This window comes from Monomorium pharaonis, chromosome 10 (assembly GCF_013373865.1).
Source record: "Monomorium pharaonis isolate MP-MQ-018 chromosome 10, ASM1337386v2, whole genome shotgun sequence".
Lineage (NCBI taxonomy): Eukaryota > Metazoa > Arthropoda > Insecta > Hymenoptera > Formicidae > Monomorium > Monomorium pharaonis.
In genome coordinates, this window is record NC_050476.1 from 17,973,515 (window position 1) to 18,000,007 (window position 26,493).

The 26,493-nt window shown below is 28.0% G+C and overlaps 4 protein-coding genes across 9 annotated transcripts; 1 reads left to right on the plus strand and 3 right to left on the minus strand.

The window, feature by feature from the left end:
- The first annotated feature begins 952 nt into the window (after positions 1-952).
- LOC105832665 (periodic tryptophan protein 1 homolog) lies at positions 953-5,466 on the plus strand. Of its 2 annotated transcripts, none has more exons than XM_036292789.1 (11): positions 953-1,156; positions 1,228-1,286; positions 1,866-1,990; positions 2,072-2,248; positions 2,674-2,781; positions 3,249-3,423; positions 3,493-3,651; positions 3,739-3,847; positions 3,912-4,002; positions 4,322-4,555; positions 4,610-5,466. In XM_036292789.1, the coding sequence occupies exons 1-11, from the start codon at positions 1,088-1,090 to the stop codon at positions 4,645-4,647; spliced, it is 1,344 nt and encodes a 447-aa protein (XP_036148682.1). In that variant the 5' UTR covers positions 953-1,087; the 3' UTR covers positions 4,648-5,466. The 2 variants fall into 2 exon arrangements, with proteins under 2 accessions (XP_036148682.1, XP_012529264.1); XM_012673810.3 differs by having other exon boundaries at positions 954-1,156; positions 4,623-5,466.
- A 1,705-nt stretch (positions 5,467-7,171) lies between these two features.
- LOC105832666 (RING1 and YY1-binding protein) lies at positions 7,172-14,082 on the minus strand. Of its 3 annotated transcripts, none has more exons than XM_012673812.3 (3): positions 13,196-14,082; positions 12,268-12,737; positions 7,172-11,064 (listed from the first exon to the last, which is right to left on the minus strand). In XM_012673812.3, exons 2-3 carry the CDS (start codon positions 12,442-12,444, stop codon positions 10,735-10,737), a joined length of 507 nt encoding a protein of 168 aa, XP_012529266.1. In that variant the 5' UTR covers positions 12,445-12,737; positions 13,196-14,082; the 3' UTR covers positions 7,172-10,734. The 3 variants fall into 3 exon arrangements, with proteins under 3 accessions (XP_012529266.1, XP_012529267.1, XP_036148683.1); XM_012673813.3 differs by having other exon boundaries at positions 13,097-14,082; XM_036292790.1 differs by lacking the exon at positions 13,196-14,082 and having other exon boundaries at positions 12,268-13,090.
- A 3,820-nt stretch (positions 14,083-17,902) lies between these two features.
- LOC114255367 (venom peptide HsVx1) lies at positions 17,903-23,401 on the minus strand. 3 transcript variants are annotated; one of them, XM_036292660.1, is made up of 4 exons: positions 21,214-21,672; positions 19,525-20,264; positions 19,086-19,188; positions 17,903-18,222 (listed from the first exon to the last, which is right to left on the minus strand). In XM_036292660.1, exons 2-4 carry the CDS (start codon positions 19,592-19,594, stop codon positions 18,111-18,113), a joined length of 285 nt encoding a protein of 94 aa, XP_036148553.1. In that variant the 5' UTR covers positions 19,595-20,264; positions 21,214-21,672; the 3' UTR covers positions 17,903-18,110. The 3 variants fall into 3 exon arrangements, with proteins under 3 accessions (XP_036148553.1, XP_028049683.1, XP_036148554.1); XM_028193882.2 differs by having other exon boundaries at positions 19,525-21,672; XM_036292661.1 differs by lacking the exons at positions 19,525-20,264; positions 21,214-21,672 and adding an exon at positions 21,681-23,401 and having other exon boundaries at positions 18,003-18,222.
- A 134-nt stretch (positions 23,402-23,535) lies between these two features.
- On the minus strand, positions 23,536-26,425 carry LOC114255366. Its single transcript, XM_028193881.2, has 3 exons — positions 26,107-26,425; positions 25,112-25,214; positions 23,536-23,893 (listed from the first exon to the last, which is right to left on the minus strand). Exons 1-3 carry the CDS (start codon positions 26,186-26,188, stop codon positions 23,725-23,727), a joined length of 354 nt encoding a protein of 117 aa, XP_028049682.2. The 5' UTR covers positions 26,189-26,425; the 3' UTR covers positions 23,536-23,724.
- Between the last annotated feature and the right edge of the window lie 68 nt (positions 26,426-26,493).

Genomic DNA, 26,493 nt, shown 5'->3' on the forward strand with positions numbered 1-26,493 from the left:
CATAAGTATTTTAAAATTATTTGAATTATTAAATATAAACATTTGTACTAGTGCAGTATTTAATATACTATAATGCTGTCAAAATACTTTATTTACTTTGATCTCGAATTTTGAGCATTTTTTAAATTAAACTCTGAAATCAAAATAAATATTTTGACATATTACTTTATTTTCATTTCTTTCTAAATTCATATACTTGAAATATATTATAATATTGTGTATTTTTATTTTATCAAATCTAATTTTTTAATTATAAGAAAAAACTTTACTGTGGCTATATGTCAGATCGAGATATTGCTCGTTTAATCTTATTATAACAGAAAACTTTTTGAAAATAAATAAAGAAAAACATAAAAAAATCTAAATCTTTAAGGGTCGATTGTTCCAACTTCTTGGTAAACTTATCTACCAGGTAAGCATGTGTCTGTCTTCATTTCTTTTCTTAAATAAATAAAGACAAAATATAATATTTACCTGATAGGTAAGTTTACCAAAAAGTTGGAACAACTGACCCTAAAAAATTTTTACATATGTAAATTTTGATATATTCTAAAATTTCTTATTTCAAAACAAAACTAAATATTGGAAAAATGTTTAAGTAATATATATTTTTAGATATCTTTATAAAGTGTAAGAAATTTATACAATTTTATAAGAAATACAGAAGAAAGATTTTATTAAAAATGATAAAAAAAGAATTGCAACGAAAAAATAATATAAATTATTCATATATTTATAAATTGTTTGTAGAATTGAGAATATTTGGAATAACCGCTCTATTTTTAAAAAGTCAAAAATAGAGGCTACGGTCCACTTGACGCTACAAACGTTTCGAAGCATTCTTTGATTGGTCATTTCATAAAATTCTTTGTTTTGATTGGTCAATTTGAAGCATTTGGGACCGCAGCAATAGAGAATATATCTTTATAAGCGGTATGCATTGGCACCACTACTCAGACCCACGTGCATGGCATGCGTGCTGAGAATTTAATCTGAACTGCTTGAATAACATTGAGTAATTAGTAGAAGTTTGGTGGTAGTTTTGAATAATATTGAGCGTTTAATTTCTATTTAATTTTTAATAAAAATGGAAGCAAATGTCATAGCTTGTACTACGTGGGTGAAAAAAGGAGTCGCCGCTGCCATTCCGGAAAAAGTAATTTTTATAAAGATATTTATAGGTTATGTTATTTGTCAAAGATGTTATACATTTCATGTGATTTTCAGATTGAATTAAAACCCGACGAACTCGAAAAGATTATAAAAGAGACGCAGGCCACTTTAGAGTACGTAATAATGCATGTTGAATAAATTATCCATTAGAATAACTGACAAATTAGCTGCTTTTTTTTTTAACTCACAACTTGTGTCTCATCCCTTTCATAATATATTCTCTTATGTCTTCTATCTGATATTTTATTTTTTGATTAAATAATTTCTAAATTTTTATTTTAAGTCTGCAATTAACTTCAAATCAGTTATCTCTCGCTGGAATGTATTCTCCTTATAACTTTTACTGTTTAGATAACATTGAAAAACATTTAAATATTGTCCCTTTATTATATTTATAATAATATTACATCTATAATTTTTTCAGAACTAGGATACATAGTACAGTGAATGTAAAAAGTATTTGCACACAGAAAATATTTTTAAAGATCTTATTTTTAGAAAATAAACAATAATTAGTAATTTATTAATAACAACATAGATTGTACTATACACATTGTGTATATGGACTAGTTAATAAATTACTAGTTAATATTTACTTTTTAAAATCAAAATCTTAAAAAATATCCTTTATGTGAATATTTTTTATACTTACTATAAATATGTATAAAATTTAATTGTAAGAATTTTTTTAGAAATAATTCTGATGATGATTCTGATGAAGAGATTAAAACCAAGACACAGTATAATGTGGAATGTAAAGAAGAATTCTCAGTAGCTGGCACTGATGAATATAATTTTAAAGCCTATGATAACGAATGTAGGTGAACAAATTTTAAATACTGATTGTATTTATACAATGGAAATACTTGTTTGATATTTTATTTTTGTTTTGTTTTAGCTGGCAACATGTATTGCCATATTTCTAGTTTAGCTTCTTTTAACGGAAAGAGTGAAGATCCTCTTGTAACAAATGACGACGAAGATTCAGATAAAGACGATGATATTATCAAGCCTGATGACAATTTGGTATTATTTGGACATGTCGAGGGAGATGCTAGTATCTTGGAAGTATTTGGTTTGTATAACATTGTTTAAATGTATAAAACATTTTGTTGCGTTTGGTGTTTTCTTTATGATCTTTCAAAGTTTCTATATAAATTTTAAAATTATTTCTGTATAATTTTTTATTTTCTGAAATTTCTATTATTTTTATAAGCATTTAAACTTATCAGAAATTCTAAGAAAATCTATCTTTTAGAATTCTTTTATATGTAAATTTTGAAACATTTAAGATTTCTTATTCTATAATTTAGACAGAAATTTATAAAAAATTTCAAGAGATTTAAGATTTTTTTTCCAGAAATCTTTATAAATTTAAAATATAACAAAATCTTAAAAATATTTGATCTTATAAAAATTTTTTTACTAATGATTGAATCATTTTATAGCCATGTGTAAACTTCTTTTATTTATGATAATTCTTTATATGTGCAATTGCAGTGTATAACGAAAGAGAAGGATCCTTTTACTGTCATCATGATATATTATTATCTTCATTTCCATTGTGCATAGAGTGGCTCAATTATGATCCCACTAATCCAAAGCCAAGTGAGTAATATATTAATGTAACAAAGGAAGTAACTCATTATTTGTAATGACGTTATACAGTTAGTTACTTTTTTAAAATAATTACAACTTTTTTTTTCTATCTATAAAACCTTGGTTCTAATTTTTTTGTAAGTTACACATGCATATACACAGAGAGGGAGAGACGTGATAAATTATCATCTAGAATAGCTGTCATATATAAATGATAATTGCTCTTTGAAGAAGAAAAACTGTAACTGTAATTAATTTTACTTCTGAGAAAGTAATTTCCTATACATAACGCCTTAAGTGCATTAGAAATATTCTCATAGAAATTCTAAGCTTTATTTATTTTCTCTGATAAAAGATATAATTGAAAATTTATACACTTATTATTTATATTTATTTATTGTACACAATCCTTGCCTTTTGGCTTAGAATGGTTCCAGTTTCTATGTACATTTGACTTTATGCACTTATGTTTTTAGGCAATTTATGTGCTATCGGTAATATGACTCCTATAATTGAAGTATGGGACTTGGATTTGTTAGACTGCTTAGAACCAGCCTACAAATTAGGCCAGAAACCTAGTAAAAAGAAGAACCAGAAACGCATCGGTCACAAAGATGCAGTTCTAGATGTGTCATGGAACCATAATTATACGTTAGTTATTAATTTCACAAAAATACTGTGCAATATTTAACTTTATAATTACCAAGAATATGTTTGCAGACATGTTCTTGCTAGCGGCTCAGTCGATCAGACAGTTTTATTATGGGATTTGGAGAATGGTAAACCAGTGAATAAACTAGGTCCGTTCGATGAAAAAGTGCAAGCACTAAAATGGCATCCACAAGAAACCCACCAATTATTGATAGGATGCGCAGATAAGTACGTTTGATTATCTTATTACGCAATGGAAATATTTATATTGTATAAAGATATTTATATATTTATATTATCTAAATGTTTTTTCAGATTAGTGAGAATAATTGACTGCATGAATGAAGTACCTGTTATAGAATGGAAGGCGTCGGGAGAAGTGGAAAGAGTGTTATGGAATCATTATGATCAAAATTATTGTATTGTACGTGCGACTAAAATTAATTTTTGTTATATTTGTTATAATATTCCGTTGTATTCCATTGCAGGTCAGTACGGATAATGGTTATATAGAATACTTTGATGTAAGAAAAAGCAAACCATTATGGCAAATTAAAGCTCACGAAAAAGAAGTTACAGGTAAATTATTGTTCTTATTTACTCATTAAATTTAAAATTTTTATATTAATTTTAAACGTTTAAATATTTATAAAATTACCTAAAACACGTGAATATTTAAACATTTATCATTAAAAAACGAAAGTCTGAATTGTAATATTATGAGTTTTTATTATTGTCTTATTTTATTGTCTAGAATCATTTCTTAAACTTTTTTCCACCTATTACCGAAGCTGTATACAGTATCTACATTTGGTGTGCGTGCGTGCGTGAGTGTGTGTAAGTGCGCGTATGTGCACGCATGTGTAGTTCGTAAATTTTACTTCTAATTTTTTTCCAGGTCTATCTCTTAGCACATCCTGCCAAGGCTTGTTAGTCTCTTCTTCGAATGACGGTGTAATAAAGACATGGGATATAGGTAAAAAATCTCCTACGCTTATATGGGAACAGATGAGTAATCTGGGCGCAATACAATGCCTTGCAGCGAATCCGGATAATGGATTTGTATTCATTGTTGGTGGAGATAATAAAGAACATAATTTCAAAGTGTTGGATCTTATGAAAATACCTACGAGTATGTATACATAATTTTTAATACAAATTAAGCATTATTAGCTCTTATTCTTAGCTCTTATTAATAGTACGAGAGAGATTTATGAAACGTGACGCATCAAAAAATTCCATGGAACTTCGGCAAGAGGCGATGAATATTACTGAAAATATAGAAAATATGGAGATTGAAGATCCGGGATCGTCAGGCACGAGTTAAAAGAAAAATTAAAGATTGTATATATAAAAATTAATTAATTAAGATTGATTAGAATTTTAACTCTAGTTTGCTCATACGGGGTATGACCTCATGCGTAATAATCATCTTTGCAAATTTTTTGCAATACAATTTCTTTAAACGATTCTAAACACTTGAAAATGAAATACTTTTTATTTGTTTTGATCTTTGAAGTAAAACTTTGAAGTAAAACTCTGAAGTAAAAAAAAATTTAAAGTATGCTTCATTCCAGAGATATAGCGCAACAAAGTTCTATATGCTTAAGTATAGAGAAAAATAACTAAAAATAGTTGTGGCGAGCTAGGGTTAATTAAAACACATTAAAATAAAATTTTATAGCCATTGTAAATAAATAAAATAACATCTTTTATTACGCGTTTTTTAAATGTGTAAACCTAATCACAGCATTGAAATAAAAATTGTTAGAGAATAAATGTATTTATTAATTTTTAATTTCTCTCTCTCTCTCTTTCTCATTATTAAAACGCCTTCCGTTCTTGTTTCTCAAAACATGATTTATTGTTTCTTTGTGTTAACTGTGTAATTACACTGTTTTATCCTTGTGATTATTTTTTCAAGAATCTTATGTCACATAATATAACATTTTTGTTAAAAATACAGTACAACATTTTATTTGAGTTATTGGCCAAATTTTCCTATTATATGATATAAATAATCAACATAATGTTCTGAAAAAATTGTTTCATAAAAAATAATTTTAATGAAGTGGATTGCACTCTGCTTCACAGTGCCATAGTATGAATTTGTAATGGGTTACAATAGTTGCTTCATTTTTCGAGTAAACAAGAGGTTACAAAATACATTTGAAAACATTAATTTGAAAAAATTTTTTAATTTAATACAGACTCGAAAATACGCTGTGTTCTCTCGGAATTCTATTAAAATACGTAGATAGATTTGCGCTATGTAAAAATAAGCAGGTTACATGTAAGAAAAGATCGATATAACTCATAAGGTTCCACAAAATTGTAAAAATATTTTGCAATTGTGTCTGTAAAGGTGGTTATTTAATTATCTGTCCTTATTTATGGGACAGATTAAAAATCGATTAAAAATCCGTTTGTAAAAACTACATGTTCTCGCTTGATTAAGAATTCAAGATATCGATGATACGAGAAAGCAAGTCCGAAGGGAAGGGGCAGTTTTAAAGATTTCTTTTACAATTTAATCCTTTGAATATTACTGGCGCATATTATGTGTTGGAAAGGAAAAGAGGTTTATTTTGGCCGTTGATAGAAGATGTATTTAATTTTAAGAGATACTAAAATGTTTATTTCTTTCTGCATTGAAATGCCTCCGTTTTTTAAATATTAAAAAATGTCTTACAATGTTTAGATTTAAAATACTAAAATGTAATGTACTAAAACATTTAAATCTGAAATATCTTTAAGAATTTTAAATATTGTTTTTAAAAATCTAAACATTATTTAAAGTTAAAACATTTTTAAGTATTTAAAAATCGGAAACAGGAATAAAATATTTTAATATTTAAAAAACCAACAGTTTTTTAGTGTATATGCGCTCAGAATATAGAGAATTACTCGTATTTTTGTTCCGGCCACTTAGAGCGTTCTTTCATTGCGCTGTTCCATACCGAAAAGGTTAATATTACCAAACGTTGACAATATTGTTCGTTTATCGAGAATATACAACCCTCAATTTATATATTAATTCTTTAATTATTCTGATACTGATAGATTCTTATACTTTACTTTCACTTTTTAATGCAGAATCGTATTAAGCTAGTTGCAGATTAAGCATTCACATAGAGATTCGTTCGACATTCGAGAAGATTTGTCATTCTTTTTTTCCCCAATACTATTCGCAATTTGCAGTATATCATTCATGATGATATAATGTTACATATCATTCATGTTGAGTCGCATACTTTAAGATTTATAAAAAAAACCGTTCAACTAGCGAAGTCTGAATGACGAATCGCGCATAACGAAACAACGAATTTTCCCTTTATACTATTCACAAATGTTATACGAATCACGAATCGTGAATGCGCTCATAGTTTACTAGCTTTACAATGAGCTCGAAGTATAGTTATCGGAGTAATATTAACATTTAACGCACATCTTGAAATCTTTGGAGTCCTATGCATTTCTTTCCTTTGAAATATCTTGTCGATTACAAATAGTTATAACACTTATATACTTTTATAAATATACAAATATTAAAAAAAAAAGTTAAGTATATGTAACTTAATCATTTTTATATACTTGTAAAAATGATGAAAATTAATATTGAACGACCCATATAGTGTATAGTCTAGAAAACAAAGGTATGCGTTAAGTGTTAATAATGTTATTCCTTTGTAGAAACCCTTTCTTTTTCATTTTATTCATTTACTTAAGGAATTGTTATGGTCCTTTTATGTAGGGGTATTTTTTAATAAATACAACAAGTGTTAAGAAATTTTGTTGGGCAGTTATACAAATATGGTAAAACAATGAACTCGAACGATCCTTTTTATATATGTATACGCATTTGCATTATCAAATAAAGTGTTATGTCTTTTTATTTTACAGTCTTAATTCGCATATTTCCTGACATTTTTTCTTCCTTCATCATAGAACGTTGTTTTAATATTTAATATATTAAGTACACGTATATTACATTATTTGAAAATTTATCTGTATATACAATTGCGATTGAACGTTTTTAAACACAATTATAAATTAACAAATTTAACTGTACTTAATAAAAGTACAGAATAAATTAGCGAAAATCGATAAAATAATTTTATTATTTAAATATTTTATGTTTCAAGAAAATTTATCGCAATAATTAGAATTAAGATGGAATAAGAATATGTACCAATGCCAGTCCAATGATTAGTCTTGTTAAGAAATTCCGAACAGTAACCGTCTTTGACGTATTTCCTGGCAGTGGTCTCGTAAATTCAATGAAAATCGAGGAAAGTTATAACTGAATACAGAATGTTCAAAAATTCAACCGACGAAACTTTGAGGAATTATTGGAGACATTCTATGGATCATTATTTATAAATGGATTTAGGATTAGAAATGATGGATTGTTACTATGATAATATGCTCAGAAAGTATCATGAGAATCATAATTTTATCATTGACCCACAGAATGTATTCGAACATTACCATTTAATTATGGCACTTTTTGGACGTCATGCACTATCTAGACTGGGCTTGTGATGTGACATACATGGCGAATTATTTTGCGTTGCTGACATTACCGTCATAATGATATAACAACCCATTTTCGACCCCAAGTCCAATTACAAAAAAAAAAAATAATCCTTGAAATGTCCCTAATCATTTCTTAAAGTTTGTCGATTAAATTTCCGAATATCTTGTATATCAACAACATTCATATGTAAAATTCCAGTTTACTGTTATCTACAGTTTGCTTTCTTCCTTTTTTTTGTTGCATTAAATATATCACATCGATTTTAAAGAGATTCTCTAGTCATTTAATATAAGAACTTGATCAAATTTTGAGAATAAGTATAATATAGAAATTCTTAAATTTTTTCGAAATTTTTTACCACAAACACACACACATACAATTTCCTTTCAGTAATATTTTTAAATAAATTTTTATAATTCCTATGATTTTCATTAATTTAATCATAGACAAAGTGCAAAGAAACTGATAAACTATATTTATATTAATATTTATATTAATAAGAATTTTCGTATTAGTATTTGCATTAATAGAAAAAAGATTATACGTTTAAAATGTAAAAAATTTTACATAAAATTATCATCATTTTTTGCTCTCTATATAAAGACCGAGTGTTCTAATTTGTTGAGCTTTACTCAACAGGTACCTATTATTTTTATGTATTTAGAAAGAAAAATAAACATATATATGTTTATCTGATAGGTAAGTTTACAAGTAATTGAAACAATTGACTCTTGGTTACCAATTACTGAACAAATAAATACTCTGTTATCATGTTTCTATTAAAATTATCAATATCTAAATTATATTTAAATTATTATATAAATAATCTTTCAAATTATTTTCACATAAATATGTCTATTTTAAAGAAAATATTTTAAACAAATAATAGGTTTAAATTTTATTATTTATTTCTTAGATACAATGGCTTTTCTTTCCTTTTCTTATTTGTTAAAAAGTAAGAAAAGTTGTGTAACTTTCCTCCACTATTTTAAACTAGAGAATCTCCTTAAATAAATTCAATAAATATTACGAAACAAAAGAACGTCCGTAAAGTGAACGATCCTTTTTAAGTACATTTTTTGTTCGCAAAAAACGCGCAAAGAGCAATCAAAATTACCGTAAATGGAGTTGACTTGGGACAAAATGTACAAAGTGTACTTACTACAAAATTAGAATTTTCTTTTTTATAAACAGATATGATAGAATTACTACAATGGTTGTTAATTTAACTGTAGCAATATGGTAATAAAAAATACAGAAAGGCGACAAGAAACAAGTTTTGTTTTTTAAAAGACAATTTAACTCAATATAACTCGGTAATAAATTTTTTAATTCGCTCTCTTGTCACTATACTTAAATTTTTTTAATTAATCTTGTTGCATATTCCGTAAAATAGCGTGCGGTGCATTATGAATAAAACAAGCAAATTTTACACTCTAAAATTATAAATACAATTATTTTTATAAATATATAATTTTTTATTAATAAAAACATTTTTTATGTAGCTCTAAACGTTATTTAAAAATGTTTAAAAAAAAGAATTTTGTTTCATAAATCATAAATATCTTAGATGCTGATAAATGTAAAATTTTGTATGAGATATATTGAACAGTTCCACTGCTAATATATAATTTTTTATTAATAAAAACATTTTTTATGTAGCTCTAAACGTTATTTAAAAATGTTTAGAAAAAAGAATTTTGTTTCATAAATCATAAATATCTTAGATGTTGATAAATGTAAAATTTTGTATGAGATATATTGAACAGTTCCACTGCTATGTCTTTAAATATAAAAGATATATAAAGATTACAAGTAACTAAATTTTGAAGATATTGTCAGAACCATTAAAAAAATAGATTTACTTTCAAACTAAAATTCTAAATTTTTTATTTACTGTTAAGAATAATTAAATGGGAATTGTCATTTTTTGTAGGAAGTACATACTTGATATAACTGTATTTGGTCAATTAAGTTTTTTATTATTATATATTTTACGAAAAAATGTAATTAGGTACGTTATTAATGTGGAAGTGTTTTGTTGACTTTTAAAAACACGTTTTTTATTATAGAAATTTTTTTATTTCAGAAATTATTTATAGAAATTTTTATATTACAATATCGATCAGATGTCAAATTGTAACAAGAAGTCATTATTTTGACAATTTTTAATATTTTACCTAAGTCATCTCATCGCTTGGCGCGTCCTGAAATTCTGAACACATTGAAATGTCAATAAAATATGACTTATTGTTAGTCTTTATAACGGGTGACTTTAAACTGATTTTATTTCAAAAAATAGTAAGTTGGGTATAAGATATTTCTTTTCTAATATAATTTGTATCAATATAAAGAACTTTTATGAGTATATGTAAAGAACCAAAATAAGTATGTTAAATCGCTACAAGTTACAGTGTGAGATATAATGAAACTTATCCAAAGTCATCCCCATCTACGGTATTCCATACTTGTGTAACGAGTAAAACAGTGATATATAATGTACATATATTTCTATTCTTCATTCTTTGAATGATAATATACAAATTGCTCAGTCAATAATAATATCCCCGTTGACATCATAAAATGCATGACCTTATTAGATTCGTCATACTTGCGCCGTATTTGCGACGCAAAGCAAAGAGAAAAGAGCCAACTGTCAACAAATGGTCAGTCATTTGCTTAGAGGATGTACAGTTGACCATGGAGTTGACATACATGCAATATATTAATTAGAATAATTCATACACACATATGTAACATTAGTATTTAAACTAGGCATCGGTTCCTACGTCGAGGCTTCTTGAGTCCTGATTCGAATCGTGCTGACTGCCGCCTTCGGAGCTCGCGTTGCTCGACTGATCCGAGCCCTTCTTCACCTTGGGCTTATATTCCGTGATAGTGACGGTAACATTATTAACTGTTACCTCGTTCGATTGTGCGGTGCTACGGTCGATATTTTTCAAACGCGGTGGATGCCTATTCTTGCGCCTCAATTTGTCCAGTTTGCGCTCTTTTTCTTTGACGCCGCTGGCCGTGCTACTACCGCCACTCCCTTCTTTCTTGCCCGGCTTCAGAAGTGGTACATATTGTTGCTGCGCAACCTAAATATGACAAAATATAATTATGCTCTAATTTCAAAATATAATAACTGAGAAATAAATTAAAAATAAATAATTGCGTTAAGTTGATAAAAAAGACTTGTTCCTCTATATGAAGAGTTCTCCTAAAAAACAAATTTAATAAAGTCATTTCTTAAAATCTGGATAATAGTACCAAATCATTTTTTATCAGTAGCCATATCATGAATAAATTTGCTCTAATAAAAAAAAACAGAAAATATAAGTTTATAATATTTGTTATTCTAAAAAAAAAATTATAAACAGTAGGATAAAAAGTGAAAAAAATTATTGCTTTACACTTTAAGTAATATTTCCTAATATTTATCATTATTAATATTTAAAAAAAAGTAAATATAAAATATTATAATATACAGAGATAATAACTACAAAATTTTCAAGAACCAAACAAGCTTCTAGAGATTTATTATTATCTTAATTAGTACTCAAAATATTAATGTCTAACATTTTGTTCTTATACCTATTATATGTATATCTAGAAAAATTACTATATTTATTTAATAAATAATTGAGAAGTTTTTTATCTTTTGAAAATTTAATTCTTTGTTTTTGTAGAACTAATTTTTGTAAAACTTTAATGTATAAATTACAAAAAATAATATTGTGGTAAAAAAATTTTTTTCAGAACTTTTATATTTTAAAATCGTAGAGATTTCTGAAAAAATATTAAAAAAAATGTTTCAGCCTCCTCAAGCTTTTTTAAAAAATCATATTATATCAGAAATCATATATATATATATATAAATTTCTAGAAAAAAATATACACTTTTTCATGACTGTATTTTAATATTTTTTAATTTTATATTTCTTAAAAAATTATTATAAAAGATGAAAATCTTGAAATATATTATTATTAAATATATAAAAATTTCTAGATGTAAATTTTTAAAATATTATTTCATAATTGTTCTGAATAAGAAACGTTAAAATTAGAGTAAAAACTATTTTTTTTTTTTAATTTTTGATTCAAAGTTCAATTTTTTTTCAATTATTTTTGTCTTTAAGTTTTACTGAAAAAAAATCTGACGAATATTCCAATTAAAACAATTAAACCTTAAAATTTTCTAAAAATCTTATACAATATAGAAATTTTGAAAAATTCTAAAAAGTGAAAAATTTTGAGAAAAATTTTTGCCAAGATATGCATTGTTGAATGATTAAACTAACCTGTTGAGCTACCAATTGGGGGTTTATGCGGGGTTTCCGCGTAGAAGTACCTTTGCGGACGTCACACATGAGGCACTTAAATGCTTCCGCTGTATTCCTATAAGTGCAGACACTGCAGTCCCAATAATTTTCTTCCAAAACCTTCGCCTGGCGTTTTCCGCTTCCCGAATGGTTCATTGTTCGTTGCAGTCAATTGTAGAACGCAATACCTTCTTAAAAGAAAGTTTCCCCTCTTTCGAGGCACCTTCGGCCTCATGAAATTACGTAGTTTTCTAAACTCCGGAGTATTTTCCAACCAAGAGCGACGACTAAAGATATGCAATGAAAGCGCTAGCCAAACGTCTAAGGCAAGACGTTCCCGTACATCAACTAAGCGAGATACACAGTAGTCTGTCACAATCGATCGTATATTTTCCACCTATGTCTCTATATTCTATCACTCTGTCATCACACATTTTCTTCTAATAAATCTGTAACCAAGAAACACTCTTGTTAATTCAATACATTTTACACATTAAAAGTACATTGTAAAATTGAGGTTCTGTATGGAACTATGTTCAGTGACCAAATAACAAAATGTTGTTCATAGACTTGTGTTTATACATCTCATAGGCATTTAGACTAGCTTTAAATGAAATACAGGCACAAGAGAAAAGAAATTAATAAATATTTCAGAAAGACAGCCAATGTCTTCTAAAAAAATTGACATATCTTCTCTCTTTCTCTCTTCTCATTTTTTTTCAGCTTGCAAAGAAAAAAAAGAGAAGATATAAACTTCAAAACTAGTCTTTTTGAATAAAATTCTAATCGTTAAAGTACATTGGCATACCATCGGCAAAAATACATCGAGTTTAACACCGACAAAGCTGCTGTGCGTGTTTATCAGGGCGGAATTGACCTTCTGTTTACCCCGCGGGAGTCAACTCACATTATTTACACCCGCCGTTTCACCGATAGCGAATTCGTTCGCACATTTGGTATGAGACACTGGGGGAATTCTCTCCAGTGCGTCACACACGTTTAGTCTGGCGCCTCCCCTCTTTCGATAGGATGCGCTATGTAGTTCACGTTTTCCTCGAAACCTCGTGGAGGAATACCTCGCCGCAATATACTCCGTGTACTCCTCCGGAGATCAGTTGACACCTCGGGAGACTGAAAGCTTCAACTATAGGAGCTTCCTCGCTCGGCGACGACGTCACCTCCCGGGGGGAGGGGGAGCCGAAAACCTGCCGTTGCCGCTCGCTGTCAAGCCCGGAGTCCCGCCGGCGACGAGGTCACGGGTCGGCGCATCCTCCTAACGGCGGGGAGCTCGTCGGCGCATCGTGTAGTGTCAGTGTCGTGTATGTGTGTGCGTACGTGTACGTGTATGCACGCACGTGCGCTCGCGTCCGTTGCACGTTACAGTACGCGTGTCCCACTACGTTCACACATTCCAACGTCCTGGCGTCGTCGGCGACGGTGGCTGGGAGCCGCGGACGAGTGGGCGGGCGGAGGGAAAGAACGTCGGAGAGAGAGAAAGAGAGAGAGAAGTTAAATGGGTGGACGATTCGTTCACGTCGCGCTACCGAACCTGTCGTCCGCCGTACGTCATGCCAGCGCGACGTACGAGCGAAACGTTCGCCGCGACGGATTTCGTCCTCGAACGATGCGCGTACCCCCGAAGCGGCGGCGGGAGGATAAAGGAGATAAGCGACGCCGCGAGCCGCGAGCCGCGAGTTGTTAGCGATGTAGCGACGTGGGGGCGGAGAAGGCGGAGGAGGAGAGAATATTGACAAACAACAATCCGACGGCGGTTGCGCGCGCGACTGCTCCGTTCCCGTTCCGTGTGATCCGTTTCACGGCGGTCCGTTTTCGCTCGTTCCCGGTTCTCGCTCCCGACAAACGGGAACGGGAACGCGGAATAGATTTCTTTTCCCCTTCTCTATCGCAATTATACCCAACATCGTAACATTGCACATTTGAGCCCCGCGGGTGCTCGTTAGGTGCACGGCGATTGATGAATGAATTGATGTTTCCCTTCAACAGCAGAATTCCATCCTGAAGTCTGACATAAATTATATATTATTGTCTGGAGAAATGCATATCTTTCGGTTTAGTCAGAAGCGTGTAAAAATTTGAAGAGAGAGAATAAAAATAATTTTGCCGTTCCAGAGATGTACATACAGATCAGGGCTTTTCAATTGATCAATTTATATAATATATTAAATAATTTATATATAATTTATATAAGGGTATATAATTTATATATATAAGGGTTTTCGAATTTAATATGGAATTTGGTGTCAGAATTTTAAAGTGGCGGGTCCAATTAGCAAAATGCGAGACAAATACATATATAGTATATTAGTTTTATTTAGCATCTTTGTTTAATGATATAATAATTTTGTTATATTATTTACATTATATTATAATAATTTTGTTATAATAATTTTAAAGTTTAATCCAATTATATTGGCGGAAAATTTCACGAAATTCTCAATAAATCGTTATTAAATTTTCTTTTTTAAATCCCTTAATTTATGATTTTTAATCCTAGAATCTTAACTCACACCGGGGTAGTTTTGTAGTGCGTGAATTTAATTAAATTTAACTTCTAATTTAGCAGATGAAGGGATCGACTTATAATTATTGCTGCGCAGTATAAATTAGCTAGTAATTATTTTAAGTATTAAAGTACTAACAGCATACATTTAATACTAGACAGTATTAAATTAGTCAGTATTAATATTTATTTAGTATTAATTACTTAAAATAAGTATTAATTACTGATCAATTTAATACTATCTAGTATTATATTTTTATAAGGGATATGTTATGACTTATAATAATTAATCTATTGTTTAATTATAAATTATTATTTATTATTTAATTATGAATTATTTTACAAAAGATTTTTCAAAAAATATACAGAGATTATCCAAACATATACAATACAGTTGTAAAATAATTCTCTGATAATTTAATATTGAGGTTTTTCAGGAAAATTGAAAAAATATATATCTGATAATTGATTAATTTCATTTGAAAGAGGCGGCGTGATTCTTTCTATCTCGATAAACAATAAGCAAGTAAAGAAGCAGAGTATTTTAATAAAATCAGGAAAAAACACGTTATATTTATTTATACAAATAATTTTAGAAGCGTCTCGTTACTTAATCTCGTTTTATTAATTTATTTTTGACTGCATATATTGTAGTTTTACATGCCGAAAAGACAAATGGGTTGTTGACAGCAATCCGGATATTCTTTTTTCTCATCCCTACGCGTATGACCAGTAAGCAGATATGCTGAAGAACAAGCTAAGGGCGGACATCTGGAAAGAAACGGAATAAAATTACGAAAAAGTGATTAAATAAAAAATTTATATTAGCATTGATCATGATAAAATTTTGTGCTTATGTATGCTTTATTATGACATAGGAAGTGCTACTAATTATTTAGATGATATTTAGAATATATATATATGAGGAGTGGAGATCAAGAATGTGTGCACGTAGAAAGAAAGTACATACCATGTGAATCCCGAATTTTATCAATAAACTTGCTATCATTTTCGAATTATTTTTGACTGACTTATCTTGAATTTTGAATTAAAAGAAAATCGGTGCAATTATCTTAATTCGTGATTGATTTATCAAACAACTAATAATAATATTTCTAGTTAGTACTGCTAAAAAGTCCAAAGTTTGCCGCAAAGTCAAAAATGAAAAAGTATTTATCACTCGCAAAACATCATATACTGTTGTACTTTTTAAAAAAGATTTAACGCTTATTCTATTATATTAAAATATTCATATTTACTGTTAAAAAATTATGTATAATGCCTCTTCGTTCTTACATAGATAATTTTTTAGTAATTATAATACTGCAGTGATTACAATAAAGATTAGTTCAGACCATTTAATTTTATATCATTTTTGTTAAGTCTATTTCTGTTAGTTTGTGAAATGAGGAGAAGAACTTATACGAGAAATACGCTGCATATATCTTATATGCAGCGTATATGCATATATGCAGTTTATTATATATATATATATATATATATATATATATATATATAAAAGATATATATTATAACATTTTACTTACCCTAGTATAGATATTATACCGTTCTCATGACAAGTTAAACGCCTGCATGGACGAATTGTGTACGAACCTGGGTTGTAAATCTGGCCTCCCCATATGCAGTTACCTAAATTGGCATTTATGTAAGTAAAATTCAAAAATATCCGAAGAACATTATTTGAAATTTCCATTCATTCCCGCGTTATTATTAGCTGTATACGACCACGAAAGTTTGGGTAATGATTATATAATTATCTAATTTCGTCACAAAAACTAAAAGAACCTGCCATTAAAATATTATAAATTAGTCAAATATTCTCTAAATCGATATCAATTATGAACTTAATTATAATATCCAGACATAATAATACCTCTTTTTCAGCGATGCTTTGTTAATTGGAAGATTAATAGCTCCAGTATTTGAAAACGTACCTGCTTGTACTTGGGTAGCAAAGTGAGCCAGCCCCCACATCAGAAATAAAATCGCGTAGACGTAATTCTTCATCTCACTTTTTGCTTAGAGAATCGCCAGCAGAAAAAGAATAATAAATTTAAAAATCATGAACCTTTTATATTCATTTTTTCCTTCGTGAGATCGTGATCTTTAGGAAAATATTTTGACTTTTGCAGGAACAAAACATAAAGTAAAATGTGTGATATCACACGTTTGTTGTATGGATTTTAAAATGTAATGATAAACAATAAAATATATTTCAACAATATGATTACTCCTTAAAATGTAAAAAAAAAATGTTTATTTATTATTAAAATCTGTTTTTATTCTATTTTTATCTTATTTAATATTAGAAAAAGATGTTTTTTACAATATTAAAATATATTCTTTTTATTAATAAAAAAAGAGATCTAAATAATTTCTTAAATATCTTTTTATTGCAAGAAATGTTTCTAAAAACATAAAAAAATATTACAAACTTTTTGCTAATAATACCACATATAAATATACATATAAATATGTAAATTATTTTACCTTTTTCTAATAATTAAAATACAGACTTTTGTTCTACAAACTTGAAAGTGCACGATAAATTTTTAGAAATTCTTTTAATTACTTTAAATACATAAAAATTTAATCGAATTCGAGACATCCATGTTTTTAAGAAAATTTTTGAAAAGATTTCTATATCTATATCGTTTAAATCAATATATCGAAATTCAACGGGTAACCCACCTTACATGCTACAATAAGATAATACCTACAATTAGCTTTCAATGTATTCCTGGACGAAGATTGCACCTTTTTATTTATTACAACCGAAACTCTTAATTACTCTTTTATAATTCTCTATATGATTACAAAATTTGTATCAGCATAAAGAATTGCTTTTACGCGTAGCTACGCAGCAGAAAATATCGTAGACTGTATATTAAAAGATTTACTTGTTATACTAATATGTTATTAGTTATTGTAATTTATTATTTAAATAAAAGTAATTAATTTTTATTAATAAATTCTATAATAAAATTTTAAAATACATAATGATTATCCAAACATACGATTTAGTTGTAAAATTAAATAATTCTTCGGCAACCTATATATTAATGCATTTTTTTAATGAAAATGTTAAACATCTGACAATTTTATTCACGAGAGGTGATTGATTTTTTCTAATGAACAATAAGCGCGTGAAGAAATAAAGTATTTTGATAAATATAAATAAGGAAATGATATTTATTTATAAAAATAATTTCAAATAGAGATGTATGTCTCGTTATTTAATCCCAATTTATTAATTTTATTTTGACTGCATATTGTGATCCTAGTTCCGTTTTCTACAAAGAGCTTGTGGACAGCAATCTGGAAATTCTGACCCAGCATTATTAGTATAACCAACAAATACTTCATCTGTAGAACAAGTTAAAGAAGGACATCTAAAAAGAAAAACAAAATAAGAAATTAGATTATAGAAAAGAGATTTAATATAAAATTTACTAGCATTGATCACGATAAAATTTTGTACTTGTGTATGATCTATCATGTCATAGGGATTGTTAATTATAAATGTATCAAAAGTGGAGAGAATGCACATGTAGGAGAAAAGTACATATGTGTTATGTGCCCCGAGCTTTATCGACAATTGTTCCGTTGCTTTCGAATCGTTTCTGATTGCCCATACAGCACAGAAAATATTTTTCAGATATCTTTTAGAAATCTTTCTGAAAGATGTATGTTGTGTGGCTTTTGTGATTTCGAATTAAAAAAAAAACAGACGTAATTAATTTAATTTATGATTAATTTATCAAATAACTTTATTATTGTGTTTTAACATGTGTTAAATAAATTAATATTTTTTATTGAGATGCACGCACACGTATTTTATCATATCTGCATGCATGTTTGAAGAGTATTACATTATTAAACATTTAAAATGACGTCATGTTTAAATTATTAATAATTTTTCTTCTGGTACTTGCTGTAGCAACTCATACTAATTAGGAATCTCTTTGATTCGTTCAGATGAGCAGAACAGTTGGAATCATGGAAATCATAAACTAATTATTTTTTTTATTACTTTATTTAATATTATATGCAATACTTATTTATAGATTTATTTTTTAATAAAAAAACTTTAAAACATATTTCAAATGATGTATTAATATGCAGGAAAAAACTCCCGTTTCCAAAAATCTTATATCTTTATGAGATACGAAGGAAAATTTATATAAAGGATATACTGTATATATTTGTAATTGATTATTTTTATATGATATATATAATATAACATTTTACTTACTCTTTTACAGTTGTTATACCGCCCAGGTGACAAGTTAAAAGCTTACATGAAAGGAGGTTGTACGAACCTACGCTTATAATCTGTTCTCCCCATTGGCAATTACCTAAATTCGTATCGATGTGAATAAAACCCGAAAATATTCAAAGAATATGGGTTAAAAATTTATATTCATTTCCATTATAAATTAGATGCGACCATAACAATTTGGAAATAATCATAATATTATGGTGTCTGTTATTAAAATATGGAGGTAGTATGTTTTTTTTACATAGAAATTAACAATTTTTCAAGAGATATCAACAGCAATATCACGTCAATTAGCTAAATTGTTCTACATATATTTATAATTTTGCACTGTATGGAGACAACAATATTTTTCCTTTAGTTTAATTTGCCATTAATTGGCATATTAATAAATGTATTTAAAAAATGTACATACCTTGTACTTGCGTAGCAAAGTGATCTAGTCCACACATTAGAAATAAGATCGCGCAGATGTAACCTTTCATCTCTTTTTTGCTTAAAGGATCACCAGCAAAAAGAAATAATTTAAAAACGAGGGGACTTTTATATTCATTTCTCTCTCCTTCATGGCGTGATCTTTAGAAAAACATTTCGACTTCTATATGAATAAAGGCATAAAGCAAAATGTGCGATATTGCACGCGACAAGAAGATAAGAAGAAAAAAAGATCAAGTCAACATTTGGCTCAACAATATACTCGTAAATTAAACACTGCGTTTTACAACTAGAGAAAATAAACCGGGAAAAATAAATATTCAAATTATCTTTATTTGAATTTACAATATACAAAACTCAATACAAAAAACTATTTCTATAACTTAAATGGAAATTTGTTTGCAAGAAATCTTAACAAAGGCAACGCGAGATATTTCAATATCTATTTCTTGTTACTTATAGAAAAGTCAATGCAGTGTATGCTTTTATAAGCAATTATTTTCTTTTAAAAAAGTACAAACATTAATAATAATAGGGATATTTCTCGTTATTTAATCCCGTTTTACTAATTGAATGTCTAAATATTGTGGGGCTAGTGGAGAATACTCGTGATAAGGAATACAAATGGGTTGTTCACAGCAATCTGGATATTTTCTTCTAATATCTCTGATCTTATGACCAATAAGTAATTCACCTGATGGACAACTTAAGCGTGGACATCTGGAAGAAAACGAAATAAAATCAGATTACAAAATAGTACATTGTGTAAAGTTTGAAAAGTTGGCTTTTTTAGCACGGGTGCGTTTACCCGCGCGAGTGGAAAAAAGCCGAACCGCACGTATTGCAGATGGTATTTTTTGTTGTACTGCTAACAAAAAAAGAAATTTAATATAAAAATTACATTAGCATTGATCATATATAAATGTGGTACTTTTATATAAATTTTTTATCATGAGAAAGTGATGGTAATTATTAGATCAAACTACTTAATTTGATATTATTTTGTTAGATATATCTCTGTCAGTTTGTGAGATGGAAAAGAAAATGGACACACTGACAGAAAAGAATACTTAACTCAAATAAATATTTATTTTAATAGTACCAATAACATATTTTATAGAAAATCAATAACACTTATTTAAAACAAGTAATACTTTCTATAATTTAGAAAATATTTCTTATTTGAAATAAATATTATTTATTTTCTATAAAATATGATATTGCTATTTAAATTAATATTTATTTGAGTTAACCATTCTTTTCTATCAGTGCAGAATGGACAGAAAATTTGTAACATAACGCTTGCATAGAGATAGAACAGGCTAGACTAAGTAAAAAAAACTGTCTACCATTTTGCAATTTTACCAATAATTAACGAGTTATTAATTTATAAAGATGTTATTTGCAATGTATAAGCACAAAACTAACCCGTGTGTCTAGCGATGGCAAACGCGCTTTTTGCTAAACAAGTCTATCTTGTGGCGCACTTGCATTTGGCAAATTCGATTATTTTAAAAATTAACAATTGATTAATTATACTATTGCAAAAATTACAAAATAGTAAAGGTCTTTTACTCAGTTTATTTTGTTTTACAATGCAAGCGTTATATCAAAAAATATTTTGCCATTCTGTATAATGGATATTTTTATATGATAAAATTTTACTTACTCGGTTATAGTTTTTATACCGCCCAGATGACAAATTAAATGTCTGCAATGACTAATTGTGTACGAACCTAAAGGTACAAACGCAGGTCCCCATTGGCAATTACCTAAATTCGTATCTATGTGAGTAAAATTAAAAAATATCCTAAGAACATGATTTAAAAGTTTTTATTAATTTCCACGTTATTAGTAGTTATATGCAACCAATAATTTGGGAATAATCATAATCTAGTTGAAAAAATTTTGCTAAAAAATTGAGGTACCGAAGTTGCATATAAGGATAGCTTCTTTTTATTAGGTAGAGGTTAAAAGTTTTTTGAGAGTTATTAACAGTGTACAATATTGCGTTTTTTAATTTGCTACACTGTTTTATATATACTTATAAGTTTATACCATTCGGTCAAAACGATATATTTTTTAATGATAATTTGCTAATCGGCAAATTAATAAATCTAGTAATTTAAACTTTACCTTGTACTTGCGTAGCAAAGTGAGCCAATCCATATACCAAAAATAAGATCGCGTAGACATAACTTTTCATCTCACTTTCTTACCTAGAGGATCATCAGCAAGGAAAGACAATAATAAATTAAAAAACCAAGAGACTTTTATATTCATGTTTCCTTTTTTCATGAGATCGTGATATTTAGGAAAACATTTCAACTCCTATGTGAACAAGATATAAAGTAAAATGTGCGATATTGCACGTGACAAAGAGATAAGGAAAGAAAGATTAAATCAACGTTAGGCTCACTGATATTAATTAACCCTCCGTCTGTACACTTATTTTTACTAATACGGTCTGTACCTTTTTGTCCTGTCCCATTTTTTATGTTAAATACATGCAAAAAATCTGAAAAAAATCCTAATTACTCTTGAGAGACTACATTTTAAATTTTTGTCTTGCCACGGAATAGAGAGAGTATTAGAAGTGTTAACAAATCTTCTATGAAGCGTAAATTGAAACAACAAAATGTAAAAAAAGTGTTAACGCTTCTATTATCCTCCCTTTACATTCGACTTACGCTTCGATTTTACATTTTTACTAGAGTATAACCTGAAGACGTCGCGTGCCGTTGATATGCCGGAAAATGTTGTGCAAAGTGCCGGCCGGGCGACAATTGTCGCATTGTGGTCGATTTTGATATTATACGTGCGAACGTCGTTTTAATCTTGTTTTAGCGAGTGGACGTTTTGCAACTGCAAAAGGGAAAGAAAAGAAGGAGGCCTATGACTTAATTGCTTTCATTTGCTACTTCTTTTATTTGTCGTTGCTTGTCTATTCTTACGATAAAGTGATATTTTACATCACCACATAATACATATCGGAAGTATCTTAAGTTACTTTGAAATATTTCTATGAATCATTAGTGTCTCACATATTTGTACAAATAAAAAATTGTAGAAATAAAAAATACGTGAAGTCTATTTTAGATATTAGTATAATTTGGATTTATTTGTACTTTATAGATTAAGGCAAACTGTGTTACAACTTACAACTCCGCTGCTGCGTATCTGTCCGGTAAGTCGTAAATTTTCTTGAATTTTAAGGTAATAAATCTGTATAGTTTCTTATATATGTATTAAATAAAAAAAGGAAAGGTCTGTGAAATAAAGTGTGAAATTGAAAAACAATATTATAATACAGTATATAAATATATTGTAATATATTATGATTATAAGAGACGTATACTCTCTAAATTGCAATCAGTATTATCACTGATTTGCGGTGGTAATAATTACTTATAGTTCTGATAATTAATTAGTGAGTATTCACTAATTATCTTTCATTAATTTTTACTTCAGAATTAATGTATAATAATTGAAAGATCAGTATATTTTATTTCACTGATTGACAAATTATAAATATGCCACTAAAAATTAGTGTATTTTTATTGATTATTTTGTCAATTTATTTACAAACAAATAATGAATTATTCTACAAAAAAATTTTTAATAAATATGTACAAATTCAAATGTATGATTTAGGGAACTGATTGTGTATTGCATAACTTAAATAAAAATTACAAATAAACAGGTTTACTACATGCAGAAATCGTACATTGACAGAAAAAAGGCTTAATTTCAAATAAGTAATATATTTTCTATAATTTAGAAAATATTACTTTTTTGAAATAAATGTTATAGATATTTGATAAAAAATATGTTTGTTATTAGTACTATTCAAATAATAATTTTTTTCAATCAATCATCCATCTTGTCGGTGTAAATATTCTCTTCGTAAATTTGTTTAGTTTTATAATTTCGTTTTAAATGTGACATACAATCACAACCCTCTGCTGTAAAGTTAAATAAATACTTGCACTTTTTTTAAATTTTGAGCATTAGTGAGAATTAATTTTATTCGTGAAATAAAGCGTAATTCTTTATCCAATTTAAAAAAATAATGGACAAGTGATACAACAATGGGAAACAATAATAATAATTTTATTAATTAATATTAATTTGTAACAATATTTCCAAGTTAAGAATACATTTTCGCATTATGCGAGTATTACTTCTGTAACTTGTGGAATTGATCTTCGGCAATCTGTTTATAAAGTTCTTGATCTAACTGACAAACAGGTTTTGGACAACATTCTGGAAATATTAGGTTCAAATTCATGTCTGTATAACCAACAACTCTATTGACGGCTGGTACTTCACACTTTAATGTAGGGCATCTGGAAAGAAACAGAATAAAATTATTCAAAATTAGATAACAAAGAAAGCATTTAAGAAAATTAATATTAACATTGAAATTACGATAAAATTTTGTAATCGCAAACTTCATTATAAAGCAAAATTGTTAATTTAGAATATACATGGGCAATATTAGAAATATCAGAAGAAAAATAAGGTAACAAAGATTTGGCTTCGGTGAAATGTATACTTCCTCACTTGTGCCAAACTTCGGTTGAGGTGCCATTCTCAAAAGAGAAACTTTGAAGTGTGAACTAATACGATTTTCTATTGCATTCGGCAATTTCTTTAGAAGAAGCAAGCACGTCTAAATGAGCAGCATGTATCACATTCTAACATTTTGTTTTCTTATTTCTTCACAATTTTATTGCAAAGAACAAAAAATATAGAATTGAAACTTCTGGCAAAGTTAAAGTAATGTATTCACCAGAGTAATGAAAATGCAAATTAAAAAATAATGCATTACTTATTAATTTTTTAATAAGTAATTATTTTTTTACTCATTAATTATTAAAACAGTAATCCAAAATGGAAAAAATCGCATTGATTATTTAAAAAGTAATGCGTAATAAAAAAATTGCATCAATTATTTCAACAGTAATGCATAATGAAAAAAATCGCATTAATTATTTCAAAAATAATGCGTAATGAAAAAAATTGCATTAATTATTTTAAAAATATATAATGCATAATAAATAAAAATTACATTAATTATTTCAAAAGTAATGCATAATTAAGAATCTTTTTATTGGTTATTGAAAAAATATTCTTTAATGAAATTGTAATGCATTATTTAGAACCCTGGTACTTATTTGTTATTTTTTATTATAATATTTCAGAGACATGTATTGACTAAAAGCTATATTCATTGTTCTTTTTAAGAATAAAAAGTCTGAAATTTATATATTAATAAACTAAATCAAACCATATAATTTCTTTATTAAAAAATACGTACGTATACTAAGAAAAATATAACTAATTTTACTAAATTTTTCGATTTTATTCTTTGTTTATTTATTTCTGTATTTTAAATGTAAAAATACTCGGAAACGTTAAAGAGTTTTGCCAGTTGATGTCAACTAAATATTGGAAAAATTATTAATGCAATATTAATGTATTTTTTAATCTAACGTATTTTTAATGTAAATATTGCCGCAATATTGTACTAATAAATTTTGTTAAATAATAAATTGTCTTACTTGAACAGAGATACTTGACCATCCATATGACAAATTATTTCCATACACGGAAAAACTGAATGTCGGCCTACAGGAAAAATCTGAGATCCAAATTGGCAATGACCTAAATACATATTTATATGTGAGTAAATAACGGAAGAATATGATTTACAAATTTTCTTGCATTTACATGTTATTATTAGTTATATACAAAACATTAATGTTTTATGCACTTTGACATTATTTTAAATTTAACCGTTTTATGACATCATTTTGCCGTCTTTTTGACTTTTCTATTCTTCCTGGGAAAATGGTGGTTCATTATAATCCTTCTCTCTTCTACTATTTATAAATACTAAAACATTACAGGCGCGTGCTACGCGCGCGCTATTTAGCTTTTTACCTTTTAAAAATAAATTGCAATAATAATTACATAGCTAACTCGGTGATGACAGCATCTCACAAAGTTATTGTAGTAAGACTATCAATCAGGGTTGCAGAAAACCAATGACAACATTTTGATAGATGCAACTATCAATTTTATTCCTTTCTTTTTTTTAAATATTTTTCATAATAACGTTATATAAAAAATTAAGAAATACATTCTTAGAAATATAAAATATTATAAAAATTACATCATTGTAATAATGTTATGTTAATAATGTCTTGCTAATTACTGGGCAATCGTTTTTCTTTCGATCCTCTCTTCTCCTTTCTCTCTCTCTTTCTCTTCGCTCAACCTCTTATTTTAATTGTGCGACTTTGTGTATGCAACAAGAATCTTCCAAGAGAGAGAGAGAGAGAGAGAGAGAGAGAGAGAGAGAGAGAGAGAGAGAGAGAGAGAGAGAGAGAGAGAGAGAGAGAGAGAGAGAGAGAGAATCAATAGCGATGTTGCGCCATTTATAAATTCATTAAACATTAAAAACTACTTAATACATTTTTACAATTTTGCAAGTATTTAAACATAATAATTTATTCATATCAACAATATTCTCTTAATCGGTGAATTAACATACCTGATACTTGTATTGAACTTTGCAAAGCAAAGTGAACTAGACCGCACATGAGCAGCAAAATCGCGCAGACGTAACACTTCATCTCACTTTTTTTTTTGCTAACGGAGCAAGCAGAAAGAACCAATAATAATTTTAAAAACCATGACTTTTATATCACTTTTGCCTTATTCATGACATCGTGATCTTTAGAAGATTTCTGCACGAACCAAAACGTGTTTTCGTACGTGTCGATAGCAAGTAGATAAGAAGAAGAAGGAAGATTAAAAGCGGTTAAATTTATCAATTAAACGTGACGTGTTACGTATTAACATAAGCGTATTAATATTTTCAAAATAACAGTTCTAAAAATATATATATTTCTTCGCTTATCGCCTACTCAACAAAATA

Coding starts and splice junctions, on each gene's coding strand:
- LOC105832665 (XM_012673810.3), top strand. CDS start 1,088: ATGGAAGCAAATGTCATAGCTTGTACTACGTGGGTGAAAAAAGGAGTC. Junction 1,157..1,227: donor CCGCTGCCATTCCGGAAAAA/GTAATTTTTATA, acceptor TGTGATTTTCAG/ATTGAATTAAAACCCGACGA. Junction 2,249..2,673: donor TAGTATCTTGGAAGTATTTG/GTTTGTATAACA, acceptor GTGCAATTGCAG/TGTATAACGAAAGAGAAGGA.
- LOC105832666 (XM_012673812.3), bottom strand. CDS start 12,444: ATGAACCATTCGGGAAGCGGAAAACGCCAGGCGAAGGTTTTGGAAGAA. Junction 11,065..12,267: donor CCCAATTGGTAGCTCAACAG/GTTAGTTTAATC, acceptor TGTCATATTTAG/GTTGCGCAGCAACAATATGT.
- LOC114255367 (XM_036292660.1), bottom strand. CDS start 19,594: ATGAAAGGTTACATCTGCGCGATCTTATTTCTAATGTGTGGACTAGAT. Junction 19,189..19,524: donor CTTTGCTACGCAAGTACAAG/GTATGTACATTT, acceptor ATACGAATTTAG/GTAATTGCCAATGGGGAGAA. Junction 18,223..19,085: donor GGTATAACAACTGTAAAAGA/GTAAGTAAAATG, acceptor TTTTCTTTTTAG/ATGTCCTTCTTTAACTTGTT.
- LOC114255366 (XM_028193881.2), bottom strand. CDS start 26,188: ATGAAGTGTTACGTCTGCGCGATTTTGCTGCTCATGTGCGGTCTAGTT. Junction 25,215..26,106: donor AAGTTCAATACAAGTATCAG/GTATGTTAATTC, acceptor ATATGTATTTAG/GTCATTGCCAATTTGGATCT. Junction 23,894..25,111: donor GGTCAAGTATCTCTGTTCAA/GTAAGACAATTT, acceptor GTTTCTTTCCAG/ATGCCCTACATTAAAGTGTG.